This window comes from Nuphar pumila, chromosome 3 (genome assembly GCF_984573655.1).
Source record: "Nuphar pumila chromosome 3, dmNupPumi1.hap1.1, whole genome shotgun sequence".
In the NCBI taxonomy this organism is placed as follows: domain Eukaryota; kingdom Viridiplantae; phylum Streptophyta; class Magnoliopsida; order Nymphaeales; family Nymphaeaceae; genus Nuphar; species Nuphar pumila.
Window position 1 is genome coordinate 3,999,161 of NC_143251.1, and position 14,547 is coordinate 4,013,707.

General features: G+C 35.3%; 1 protein-coding gene across 3 annotated transcripts in view; it reads left to right on the top strand.

Annotated features, from left to right (window-relative positions):
- Positions 1–14,547, top strand: part of SAB (HYPERSENSITIVE TO PI STARVATION 4) — a 123,441-nt gene that overhangs the window by 83,132 nt on the left and 25,762 nt on the right. For all 3 annotated transcript variants that reach the window (XM_089998644.1, XM_089998645.1, XM_089998646.1), the window contains 2 exons: positions 2,519–2,774; positions 4,746–4,970. In XM_089998644.1, the coding sequence (XP_089854770.1) occupies positions 2,519–2,774; positions 4,746–4,970 (481 nt within the window). The remainder of the gene's footprint in view (positions 1–2,518; positions 2,775–4,745; positions 4,971–14,547) is intronic.

The following is a 14,547-nucleotide window of genomic DNA, read 5'->3' on the forward strand; positions in this document are numbered from 1 at the left end:
TGCTACTATATGTGGATGATATGCTTATAACTGAGAGCGATTCTAAAGGGATTAAAAACATAAAATCCATTTTAAAGGATAAGTTTGAAATGTTTGATTTGGGTTTCTTAACTTATTTTTTGGGTATTGAGGTAGCATACTCTCATAGAGGATATTTTTTGTCTCAAACTAAGCTGGCATCTGAGATTATTGACAGGTCAGATATTACGGACAATAAAATTTGTGAAACTCCTGCTATAGTAGGAGCTAAAATGAAGATTGATGATGGTGTTCCTCTCTCCGATCCTACTCCCTACAGGCAACTAGTAGGATCGTTGATGTACCTAAGTATCACCAGACCAGATATCTCACATGCGGTGCATACGACAAGTCAGTTTCAGCATGCACCAACTTCTGTTCACATGGGTGCTATCTTACGTGTCGTGAGATACCTAAAGCACACTATTAACAAGGGAGTTTTTCTGTCTTCCTCTTCTGAGTTAAAATTAATTGCTTATACTGACTCTGATTGGGGAGGTGACCCAAATAACCGTCACTCCACCACTGGTTTTTGTGTATTCTTAGGAGACTCATTGATCTCATGGAGATGCAAGAAGCATCAAAAGGTGTCTCTATCATCAACTGAAGCTGAATATCGTGCCATGACGACTACTACCATGGAAATTGTTTGGATTCATCAGTTGCTGGAAGACATGGGAATCACAATTGAAGGGCCTACCAAGTTATGCTGTGATAACAAAAGTGCGATTTATATTGCTAAAAATCACACTTTTCATGAGCGGACCAAACATATAGAGATGGATTGTCACTATGTTCGGGAGGCGTACCTCCAAGGAATCATTGACCTTCCATATGTCACGTCTGAGTATCAGTTGGCGGATTTCTTCACTAAAGCCTTGTGTGCTCCGCGTTTCAACTTCCTTCTTAGCAAACTCTCGGTCATCCTACCCTAAGTTTGAGGGGGGGTGTTAAATTATGTACATAATCATATAATGTAATATATATATTATATATATATATATGGTAATACATATACATATATTAATATATATGTATATGTATCTACTTATTATATATATAAAATATATATTTCTATTTGTTTAGCCATAGGGGTAGTTTAGTCTTTTCCTCTGTTTTATGCACATTCACTTTATGGATGTGATTGTAAATTTATTTTTATTTTCTTTCTTTTTGTTTTTTTATTTCTTTTATGTAAAGTACCAAAAGGTACCTTGGGGGCCCCGCTAACATAGACGTTGGGCCCTCTCTAACGGTCACATTTGTGACCGTTGGAGGGGCTCCAACATCTATGAGTGGAGCCCCTCCGAGGCCCCTCTTGTGTTATAAATAGGGGTTCTCCCCTTTGTATTTCTTCATGGCTTTGAGTCAAAGCCCAAGTGCTCAATAAATTGATTCCATTATTTTTATGCCTTTGCGCATTTGTGAGTTGTGCTTTTGTGCACAAGTGTTCTAAAGTGTTCTTATTGTGCATTCGTGCCGGGTTTATTATCAAGAATATTAAGGTCTTGATCTTAGTATCTTATTGGAGATACTTTTACATTATGATGACTCAAAATCTTTCTTTTTGTTCTTTATGCTCCATAGGGTTCTCCATGTCATTTATTGATCATTTTTGTAGCATGCTGAGGGGAACCAGACTATTTAGGTCATTTAATTTCTTATTTTCTTTCTTGTTTCCTGGGTTGGACACATGTTTTTACAATATTTGATGACTGTCAAAGATATGGCTACGAAATATGAGAATGGCTGTTTAGTTTCCTTGTTAAAACTTCTGTATATGGGTATGTGATCCAAAACTAAGAATGAATTTTGTGTGTGCATGTGGTGTGTGGCTTCATAGTCTGATCTTGTCCTTATTTTTTTAGTATCGGATGAATGGGTTCATTTTACTCTGTTGTTGTATTGTCAATGACAGATGTATTTGATCCTCGTTCTTTTCCATTTACAGTCTCCATGTTCTTATCAATTTACCTTTTGGCGGTATTGTCTACTAAATTTCCATTTAGGAGACACTGTATCTTTGAGCATGGTCATTGTTCATGATGGGTGATGGCAACTTTTGGGATGCGAGACTATGTCAAAAGCATTTCTTTTGATTGAGATTATAGTATCAAACTGGTTCGAGTCTTAGTGTCATTATATAGAAGTAAAGTTGAATGAAGATTGATGTCAACAAGTTTGAGGAGATGGTGCTTATATCCTACTGTCATGGTTCTTGTGACGTGATTAACTTCTAATTTATAAGTGGAGATCTAGACTTGTGTGCTTCCATTTCTTAGTACTGAAGGAATTTGTACTTAGTCATCTCTCTCTTTTTTTCTAGTTCCTGGATTTTCTTTTATTAGATCTTTCTTATGAGACTTAATTTGGTTTCTGAATGATGACTGTTTACTTATTAGTTGAAATTACCTTTCACTCTTTTCATGCATATGAAAGGACAGTCTTTGTCTCATAGTGAGCATTTTTTAATTTGATTCAAACTGCTTTTATTATTTAGGCCCCGTAAGAGCAGTCTTTCATATCCTGATGATGAGGATGAAGATGTAGGAGAGGAGGCAGATGAAGTAGTTCCTGATGGTGTTGAAGAGGTAGAACTTGCAAGAATTAATCTCGAAAAGGCAGAAAGAGAGCGCAAGCTACTTCTTGATGACATTAGGATCCTGTCTGCATCTTCTGATGTCTGGGGTGAGGCTAGCTTGTCTCCTGATACGAATGGTGACTTGTGGATGATTATGGGTGGAAAGCCCTTGCTGGTGAGTTAGTCCAGAATGGGTAGGCTTCCAAATGTTAAAAAAGAAATGCATTAACATTTATATGCCTGGTTACTTGAAGATAATGATGAGAACATAAAATATGGTGTTGGTCAAGAAAACATAACACATAAACAGATAAACACATAGTATAAAACATGATAAACTGTTATAATTTCCATTTCCTCTTCGTTCTTTTTGAGTTTATTGATTTTAAAAATCCAGTGCAGTTGGTTATACTTGCTGGTTTTCTGTTTGTTTCTCTTCATATTTTCTCAGTATTTTTTTAAACTTAATTATTTTGCATACCATTCACAATCTATAGTGTTCATGTCAGTCTTTATTTTTAAGGATTATTTTTGTTTACAAGTCACCTTGAAAGGTGAGGGTCTCTAGGGATTTTCTAGCCAGGTTTATATCGGGATGGCTGTTTGGTCTATGACTTTCAAAGCTTTGTTCTTCAAGACTTTTCAGGTGTGCTTTCAAGTTCATACAATTATCTGATTGGCATACATATATACATACATGTATGTGTCTGTGTGCGTGCGTGCATGGATGCTTCAAACAGCCTAGCATATCGTCAGAGTGATGGTTCCTCTGGGTGCTTTTGGATGCTGCTCTGCTGTATATAGGCCTGTAATATGTAAGATACACTGCATGTTTCTATAATATTTATGCCTTCTATATTTTTGCATAGCATCTTATTTATAGCAATATATTATACAATATATTTGCGTGTGTGTGCGGCTCTCTCCCTCTCTCTCTATATATATGTTTTGATGATATGAATCTCTCCTTATCATTGGAAAAAAACATTGAGCTAAATCTGCTTTCCAGATCAATTCAGACTTCTTCACCAAGTTAAATCTTTTCTATTTGCCAAAAACCTTCCCTATTGAGTCTTTTTGTGTTGCTCACTACCTTGCACTCATCTGTCTAAGTCGCGGCTTAAATTGAACTTCAAGAATTCTTTTCTGCTATGTTTTTTGTATCCATCTGCGTAGGTTGGCTTAGTTTTATGATGTGTTTTCCACTTATTTTTTCCTTTTTTTTTCTGTGGCATCTTTCAACGTCTAATGTCTATTTCATTTGAAGCTGCATACCTAGATACTTTCTTTATGTGGTGCATATGGTTATTTCCTAGTTCGGATTATGGTTGAACTGTTGATACTTCTGAACTTGTAAATTTGAGACCTTATCTTTTCCTTGTTGGAAGGAAGTCAAAGCTTCTTGTCAGCTTGCATGCCCAATTGAGTTCCCAATATCGATGTTATTTTTCTGTTTAAAGGATTTTGTTTGATTAACTCAGATCTGACACTGTTTAATATACATTCTTTATTTGTTTGTCGCAATAAGCTGCTTGTTATCAAACGGCCTAATCAGTTGCAATCCCCCAACTTTAGTTCATAGATCCTATTCTGATGAAGGTGGAACTGGGTATTTTTCTGGGTAGGATTGAGGATCTATCCTTTTCTGTTTAGGAGACCAATTTTTTTTATGTCAGCCTGCACTTATCTTTTCAATCATCAGTGTTCATTTTCACTACAAATCATGAAATAGATTTCAAAAGATTTCATCTGTCACATCTGGCACTTTCTGGATGATATTCTGTGTCATTGTTGCAATTAGTTCTTGCTAGTATTTGACCTGATAAATTAGAATTGTCATCTTTTAGTTATACTTCCTAGTTTTGATGAAGGTTCAACTGCGGATTCTTTCCTGGATGTAGATTCTAGGTCATATCCGTTTTTGTATGCTAGCAGTCGAGAATTTATGGTGGCCTTGTGCTTTTGATGAAGTTTGGATCATTAATATTTAATTTTCTTAACGAGTTCTGAGTACAGATTTCAGAGGATTTTATCTTTTAGCTTCTGGCATTTTCTGGCTGATCTTCCCTATTTCTTCACGATAGTGAGCTTTCTGATGTTAAATGGCCCAATAAGTTACAATCTATGCTTTTATTTGCATGCTTAGGTTCATGGATTGAAGAAAGAACTGGTAAACATAAATACGGCTAGGAAAGCAGCATCTAAATCACTTAGGCTGGCTTTACGGAAAGCTGCTCACCTGCGGTTAATGGAGAAGGAGAAGAATAAAAGCCCCTCTTATGCCATGCGAATTTCGTTGAGAATTAGCAAAGTGGTCTGGAGCCTTCTAGCAGATGGTAAAGCTTTTGCTGAAGCAGAGATGAATAATTTGGTAGGTATCTAATGTCTGTTGGCAACACAGTAAATGCTTTTATTTAGCACCCTTTTTGAGATGTTTTGCACAATTCCACTAAATAGTGATCTGATTTTGAGCCTATCTGTGCGTGTATGTTATGCCAGAGGCAAAATCTTTCTACTTCTCATGCATGATGGAGTAACTCTTCATCTTTGAATAATTTATAAGATATTGCATGTCTGTGAAGGAGAAACTTTAAGATCATTCCCCTCCATAAATAGTCTATAGGTGATACATCCTTCTGTAAGTATTGATGAATTATCATGATTTTGTAGTTTTCAAACTGCAGGTATTCCTGCAAATGCTATGTGAATACCATGCAATATGTATGTATGTATGTATGTATGTGTTTGTTGATGTGGTTTCCCTTGTCACATGTTAACACCATGCGTTGATTGGAGTTGTTTGGTCACACGTCCATTCAAGGAGCTCCTCAGTTGGAAATATTAAGGCTGACTGCTGCACTTAATTTTTAGAGCGAAGTGTTGGATCTTATCTCTATTCTCTCTTGATGGGCAAGGTTAGCAGAAAACTTCAGATAGGATTAAACATAAGGTCCCCTGGTGTAGATAGTGTCATTTTTTCAGTTCCTCTTCAAGTTTGTACTTTGTACTATGCATTAACTAATCTTGTTCTCTCTCTCTCTCACTCACTCACTCATGCCCATGTAAGGAAATAGGCGGAAGTGTAACCCAAGAATGCGCAAGCATTCACAAAGTCCAATAATGGACAAGCACTACGGCAACCCAACAATAAGTCCACAAAGGGACAAAATAAAAGCCTAAAAAGGCTACACAAGCATGAAAAATATAATGAAATATTTATTGAAATGAGCCTTGAAAAAGGCATACAAATACAAGGAGAATAACTCTTTATTTATATAAGCGAGAGGACCCAAGGAGGGGCTCCCATATAAGCGTTGGAGCCCCTCCAACAGTCATATTTATGACTGTTGGAGGGGCCCAACATCTATATGGTGGGCTCCTCAATGCCTAAAAGACAGAAATAATAAAAAGAAAAGAAAAATAAAAACTACAAAAAGAAATATTAAAAAATGAATATGCGAGAAATGGTAAAAAAAACTATTTTACCCCTATTAGGTATTTACAAAAGAATTACATGTTATATATATATACATATGTATATATATATTTTAACACTCCCCTTCAAACTTGACAGGAAAAGTTATCCCGAAAGTTTGAAAATACAAAACGAATCTTGGGTAGAAGTCCAAGTCTTCAACGAAAATCTCCATCTTTATGGCATCTTAGAAAATTCTTGCAAATATAAGCCTTCAAAATGCCTTTATTGGTGTTCATCCCCAAGCACCTTCATTGATTATCTCCATGATGTATCGAAGGTATCACATCTTAAAGATCCTACAAAGAAAGAACAAACCAAAAGAAGACTCCAAGTACACAAGAAAAATATTCTAGCTCAAGAGTTGCAAAACAATATATTGTAAAACAATAATAAAACGGTTTGAACAAAATAGTAACAACTTTTTGAATCACTAGATTTTAAGGATAAGTGGAGCATCCCTTAAAGATCATAATCAACTTATTTTTCAAGAAACCATAACATTGATCATAAGAAGATTTGATTATTTAAAGGGCATATGATTAATTAAGAAGAGCTAAACAATTATGCATAAAAGTGAAAATGGTAGTCTTCCAAAAAGCATACGAATGTCTCAAAAGAGTGTCTATTAGAGACACTTCAAACAAATCCCATAAAAGGATATAAATGAAAGAATACGATAAAATAATGAATCTTTATTTATCATAAAAAAATGCTTAAGAAGCATTTCAATCATGCACCACGTGAAAATGTCTTCAAAACTAAAGCTATGTGCCCAAAGGCACTAGATTCTCAATAGACCAAAATGCGCATAAAGGCAAGATGAACACTCTCAAAGGAGTACACATGCACAAAGGCGTGAAAATAAAAAACATGTTTATTGAATGAGTAAGAGAACTTTTACAAAACGGATTAGAAAGAGCTAATTAACTTCATGCTAATACACACATATATGCATCATATAGTTAAAGCATGTTCAATACACATAAAACAATAATGAGGAGACAACTAATTTTATCAATAAAAGATGAGTTAATTAAATTTATGCGGACCACAATGTGGACACGATAATCAATTAGAGACATAACTCACACATCTTAGAGTGATTTTAATTATAGAGGTCCAAATATACATATATATATATATATATATATTATCAATGAAATGCATGAACTTTTATCGATAAATATTTTTTCATACAAGAAAAAAACAAGTAGTAAAGATTTAAAAAATTCATTACAGAATTAAAAAATCCCACATGATACAGGGAATGATACATGCAAATCAAAACCAATTTGCGCAAGATGAAAAAATTTAAAAATTCTCATAAATATAAAATATTGCAAATCTCAACAATAGTTCATCCACTGCAAGCAATCACCTCATTAGACCTCCAAAACCCACAAATCAAGTGTATACGTGACTAAAATAAAAGCATAGATACAATGCCATTAAAGGGCCAAAGACACACCTTCATAAACATTTCTTGTCTACATATAATGACACTTAAAACAAGTGTATCAATGATTAGAACAAGCGCATAGTGCCAACAAATGACTAAAAATCAGACACGAAGGTGTGAATAAACAACTCTTGTCTACATATAATGACACTAAGGATCAAGTGTATCAGCTACTAGAACAAGAGTATAAAGCCAACAATGGGCTAAAAAACACACACGAAGGTGTGAATAAACATCTTTTGTCTACATATATTGACACTTAAAAACAAGTATATCAACGACTAGAACAAGAGTACAAAGCCAACAATGGGCTAAAAACACACACGAAGGTGTGAACAAACATCTCTTGTCTACATATGATGACACTTAGATAAGAGGCATAAAAAGGAGAAGACACCAGAAGTAAGAAGGCTTGTAATGGAAACACTAATGCAGTTAAAAAATATCAATTTATACCATATTTCGAAACACCATAGTTTAAAAAATTAGATATCCATCACAGATACAAATAATTAAAAGCATCCATAATAAAAATAATGCCAAAAAACAAGAGTGATTCAATACACTCGCAATCAAAGATCACATAATTGTCAGTTAGAGTCGAACTATAAGTTGACAATCTAAAATGACATAAAACGAGGTGCACACAAGTCACCCCAACAAACATCTCCGATTCAATAATAATAAGGCCAAGAAAATTGATGCATCATATAAAAGTTTGTGATGGACAACACAAATGCCATAAGAAGGCAATAAATACTCACATAAATCATTTTCCAAATAGTGGAGTTCATAAAAAGAACCAATATGAAAAGACAATTTCAAATTGAGAAAACCAATAATGGTAGATGACCAATCTTAGAAAAAGTGCAATCATATGCATAACAATGTCTCATGACAACCTTTTGAATAAAAAAGAATCATGCTTAACGTAATCAATTCTTAAAGATGAAGTCATAAATTCACCGATCAAGGAATAGATGCAATAGGGCACATTACATACAAAAGATCTAATAATTTTTAAAGAGAAGACAATGACACATTGTCTTAAAAAGAAGTCTTTTAAAAACAAAAGTCTACTATGAGACAAACAAAACATGTAATATTAAGGAAATAATACATATAAAGTTTTTAGAAGAACTTTTTAATATCCCCCAATTAAGCATAATTACTACCAATCATGAAAATAATCTAATAACTCATAGTTATATAGAAGCTATGAAATTATACCAAACATTATTCATAATGCAATATATTTTGTATGACTATGACACATTTTTAGAGAAAAATGAGTTAACATTATAAAATGTATTCAAAGCATCCAACACAAGATTTATTTTCTATATAAAAGTCGAATAGAGATGAACACAAATATCGAAGATCATTCTTAAGCATAAACAATCTAGAATGTTTTTCAAAGAATTAGTTTTGCATAATGTTTAAAACATCTTAAAGTTAACCATTGTAATGAGATATGCGAAAATACAAATTACAAGGGATAGTACAAGAGGGTTCAATTAGTATTTGATAATGTAGTTGTGAGTTTATAGATAATGTAGTTGATGTCCGTAGGAAGGGTGATAGGATTTTACTTATTAAATTAGTATTAGGTACAAATATTATTAATATTATTAGTGTTTATGCACCTCAAGTAGGTTTAGATGATTCTATGAAGCGTCAATTTTGAGAAGATTTAGATGGAGTAGTACAAGGGATATCTTATGGAGAAAAGCTTTTCATCGGCGGTGACCTTAATGGACATGTAGGTATTAGTAGGGATGGATTTGAGAGTATCCATGGAGGCTATAGTATAGGAGAAAGAAACGAAAGTGGATAAAGGATTTTAGATTTTGGTTTGTCCTATGATATGATCTTAGCAAACACTTGGTTTAGGAAGAGGGTGTCTCACCTAGTAACATTTAAAATGGGGGTTAATACGAGTTAGATTTTTTCTTACTTAGAAAGAGAGATAGGAGTTGTTGCATCGATTGTAAGGTTATACCGGGAGAAAATGTAGCTACACAACATAGAGTCTTAATTTTAGATCTTAGAATTAGAAAATGCCGTAAAAGGGATAGACATAGGATAGATCCTAGAATTAAGTGGTGGGCACTGAAAGGAGCTAAACAAGGATTGTTTGTAGAGCAGATAGTTAAGGAAGTTGATTAGTGTCTCGAGTAGGATTCAGAATCAATGTGAAATAAGATAGCGGGTGGCATGAGAAATGTGGCTAAGGAGGTATTGGGTGAGTCTAAAGGCGGTGCTCCGCTAGGTAAGGATACATCATGGTGGAACGAGGATGTCAAATTAGCTATTAAGGTTAAAAGAGAGTGTTATAGAAATCTAAGTAAAAGTCGTGGTAATGAGAATTTGGAGAAGTATATGATAGCAAAGAAGGAAGCTAAAAAAGTAGTTCGAAATACGAGGGATAAGGTATATAAGGAGGTTTATGACAAGTTGGATACCAAAGAGGGCGAAATGGATATTTATAGGCTTGCAAAGATGAGAGATAGGAAATCGAGGGATTTGGGTATGGTTAGATGTATCAAAGATGAAACGAAAGGGTTTTAGTCAAAGATGAGGAGATTAATGAGAGATGGAAAGATTATTTTGATAAGCTATTTAATGGAAGTCATGCTCAGGATCTTGGAGACTTCTCCATTCCTTTTCATGAGATGAATCGTGACTTCATGCACAAGATTCAAAAGAAAGAAATTGCAAAGGCTTTGAAGAAAATGAAATCAAGAAGGGCAGTTGACCCAGATGGTATACTTATCGAGGCTTGGAAATGCTTGGGTGATAAAGGTTTAGAATGGTTGACAACTCTTTTTAACAAGATTTGGCGGACAAATAAAATGACTAATGAGTGGAGGAAGAGTACTTTGGTGCCTCTATATAAGAATAAGGGTGATATAAAAGATTGCATAAACTATCGTGGTATAAAACTCATGAGTCATATTATGAAACTTTGGGAGAGGGTGATTGAGTCTAAGTTGAGGAAGGTTGTCATGATATCGGAGAATCAATTTTGTTTTATGCCTGAAAGATCAACTATGGAAGCTATACATCTTCTTAGACAAATCTATTGAGAGATATAGAGAGAGAAACAAAGATTTGCATATGATTTTTATTGATTTGGAGAAGGCATACGATAGAGTACCTAGGAATGTTCTCTGGTGGACAATGATGAAGAAAGGTGTTTCTTTCAAGTACATTAGTATAATTAAAGATATGTACGAAGGAGTAGTAACCAATGTCCGCACTTGTGGAGGGGTGACAACCAATTTTCCTGTAACGGTTGGGTTACATAAATGATTTGCATTAAGCTCTTTTCTATTTGCTATAGTGATGGATGAGCTTACGAGATCAATTCAAGAAAATATGCTGTGGTGTATGTTGTTTGCTGATGATATTGTTTTGATTGATGAGTCTAGAGCTGGGGTTAATGCTAAGTTAGAATTATGGAGACAGACATTGGAAGCAAGAGGTTTTAAGTTGAGTAAGAGTAAGACATAATATATGGAATGTCGGTTTAGTAAGCAACGAAGTAGTGATGGGAGTTTAGTGAAGCTTGGTGAGCAAGAAATACCGGTGGATGACTGTTTCAAATATTTGGGATCTATCATATACAAGAGGGGCTGCACCCCTTTATATACACAACTGAAAGGGGACTCAATAGAGCTGCTGGACACAGTTCAACAACTCTATTTAGAGCTGTTGGGCTGTGTCAGTCCAACAACTCTATTGCTAGTCAAGTCTGGACAGGACTTGACTAGCAACAATCATTCTAGTTCAAACTGAACTAGATGACATAAAGACAAAAAATAAAAATAAAGAAAAAAATTAAAGAAAAGAAAGAAATGAAAAATATATTTATATATATATAATAATAATATTATTATATATATATACAGTTTTACATTTTAACACTCCTCCTTAAACTTACGGTACAATGAGCGAAAGTTTGTCTAAGAGAAAGTGAAATCGGGGAGCAGCGAGAGGCTTTGTAAAGAAGTCTGCTAACTGATATTCTGAAGTGACATATGGCAGATCAATTATCCCGTGTAGATTTTCCTCTCTGACGTAGTGACAATCCATTTCGATGTGTTTGGTGCGTTCGTGGAATGTTCTGTTACTAGCAACGTAGATCACACTTTTGTTGTCACAACACATTTGTGAAGCCTTTGTTGCTTCAACTCTTATGTCAGCAAACAGTTGTCGGAGACAAACTACTTCCATGGTTGTGCTTGCCATGACTCTGTATTCAGCTTCGGTGGATGAGAGAGATACCTTCTGCTGCTTTTTACACCTTCATGAGATCAATGATTCCCCTAAAAAGACACAAAAGCCACTGGTTGAGTGTCTGTTATTGGGATCACCTCCCCAATCAACTTCAATATATGCAATTAAATCAAGAGAAGAGGAGGAAGATAAGAAAAGTCCTCGTGAAAGAGAGGACTTGATGTATATGATAATACATATGACTGCTCCCATGCTCCCATATGAACAGAAGTAGGAGCATGTTGAAATTGACTTGCTGTGTAAACAACATGTGCTATATCTGGTTTGGTAATGGATAAATAGAAAAGTGCCCCGACAAGCTGTCTGTAAGGAGTAGGGTCTGCAAGTTCTCCATCATCAATCTTCATTTTAACATTAACAATTTCTGAAGTGTCAACTTTCTTATCATGAGTAATACCAGACCTGAAAATAATATAAAAAACAAATTTAGTCTGAGATAATAAATATCTTCTAGGAGAATAAGCAACTTCAATGCCTAAAAAATATCTCAACAAGCCCAAATCGGTCATTTCAAAATGAGATTTAAGAAGTGTTTTGATTGTTTCAACTCCCTGTTTATCACTTTCGGTGATGATCATATCATCCACATAGAGAAGAAGCACAATGATCCCTGCATCAGAATTCTTAATAAACAAAGCAGTGTCAGTTAAACAGAATTGAAAACCAATATCAATCATAACACGACTAAACCTATCATACCAAGCTTTTAGTGCTTGTTTAAGTCCATAAAGAGTTTTTTCTAAGCGAAGGACTTTACCCTTAGGAATACTTAGACCAGGAGGGGGTTCCATGTATACTTCTTCAACTAGCTTTCCATTTAAAAAAACATTTTTGACATCAATTTGAAAAATAGACCATTTTTTGATAGAAGCTAAGACAATTAAGGTTCGGACAGTTGTCATACGAGCCACCAGAGCAAAGGTTTCTTCATAATTAATCCCATATTCTTGGGCATAACCTTTGGCTACTAAACGGGTTTTATATCTTTCAAGAGTACCATCACTCTTGGTTTTAATTTTATAAACCCATCGACATCCTATAGTTTTCTTCCCTGGGAGGAAGATCTTGAATATTCCATATAGAAGCATTTTCAAGTGCATCTAATTCAGCTTTCATGGTTTCTATTCATTTGATATTATTTTTTGCTTGAAAATATGTGGGTGGTTCTAATAGAATACAGATCGGATATGGATCCAGTAGAGGATCCATATAGACCACGTGTATGCTATATTATAATGTAATATACATTACTAACTAGGGGTAGTCTTGCCATTGTAAAAGATTTGTAAACCTATTTTATCTTAATGAAGTTTAGTGCAGCAACAGAAAAAAGTCTGTGTGGCTGCCGATTCCAAGGAAAATCCTCTCTCCTCTCTTCTTCCACTCCTTCTCAGTTTTCACGACAAAACTGCCAACCCAAAGCAGTTTTATCATGGTATCAGAGCATCGATTGCTCTGGGCGTAAAAGTGCCTTCGTCAGGGAACGTGAAAGGGCCTGCTCCATTGGCCACGATCTACCGAGTCTGCTCCACCTTCAACCGAGCCTGCTTCTTCATCAGGGAACGTGAAAGGGCCTGCTCCATTGGCCACTATCTGCCGAGCCTGCTCCACCTTCAGACGAGTTCACAGACAACCGAGTCTTCAGATCTTTCTCCCCTTCAGTCGAGTTCACAGACAGGTCACGTCTCTTTTGTCTGTCTTCTTCTTTTGTTCCTTTCTCCCTTCTGCTGAAATATTTCTTTCCTTTCAACGACAACATCATCTGTTTCTTCTATTTTCTTTCGCTGAGTTTCTCTGTTACAGATCTGAAGTAGTTTCAGATCTGTTATTGTTCCTTTTTTAGAGCTGAGTTCCCTTCCAGTTTCATTCCCATATCACGCAAATTGTTTCTTTTCCACGCTGTTGTTGTTTTCTGATTTTCTTCTCTATCGGTTCTGAACATCACGTTACTGCTGGTCTGAAAACTGCCTTGTCACGTCTGCTTTATTCTCTTTTACTTTAACCTTTTTGTCTTGCACTCCTTTGTCAGTTTTTTTTTTCAGTTTCAGCCACAAGTGTTTTCATTTTAGCTTCAGTTACTAGTGTATTCCCGTTGTCAACCAACTACGAATGGATACTTCAGGCAATTCAGGTCTTTCTTCCAACTTCCTTGGACAACTAGTTTCGAAAAACTTAACTACCAAAACTATCTGACTTGGAAAAGGCATATTGTTCCTTTTATTCGAAGTCAAGACCTTTCAGGCCACTTGGATGGCTCCACTCCAATACCCCCAGAATTTATCATAACCGAAGCCAAAGAAGATGTAGGATTGCCGAATACTATTCGCAATCCTGCATTCGTTTCTTGGATGAAGCGCGATCAGGCTCTTGTCGCATACATCACTTCCACATTATCACAAGAAGTATTGATTTCCATTCCTGATGATTGCACATCCAAAGTTTTGTGGGAGGTTTTAGCTCAAACATATTCTCAGATATCAGAGGCTAAAGTGTTGTTTCTCAAACGCGAATTTCAGATGTTAAGAAAGAGGGCAATGCACATTATTGAATTCTTAAATCAAGTTAAAGGCATTATAGACCAGTTAGCCATGGTTGGATATCCAGTATCAGATAAAGAAAAGGTGCAATAGACACTGAATACCCTGGGATCAGAATATCATGTCCTTGTGACCTCTTTATTATTCTTACTTATATTATTCAGTTTTGAGG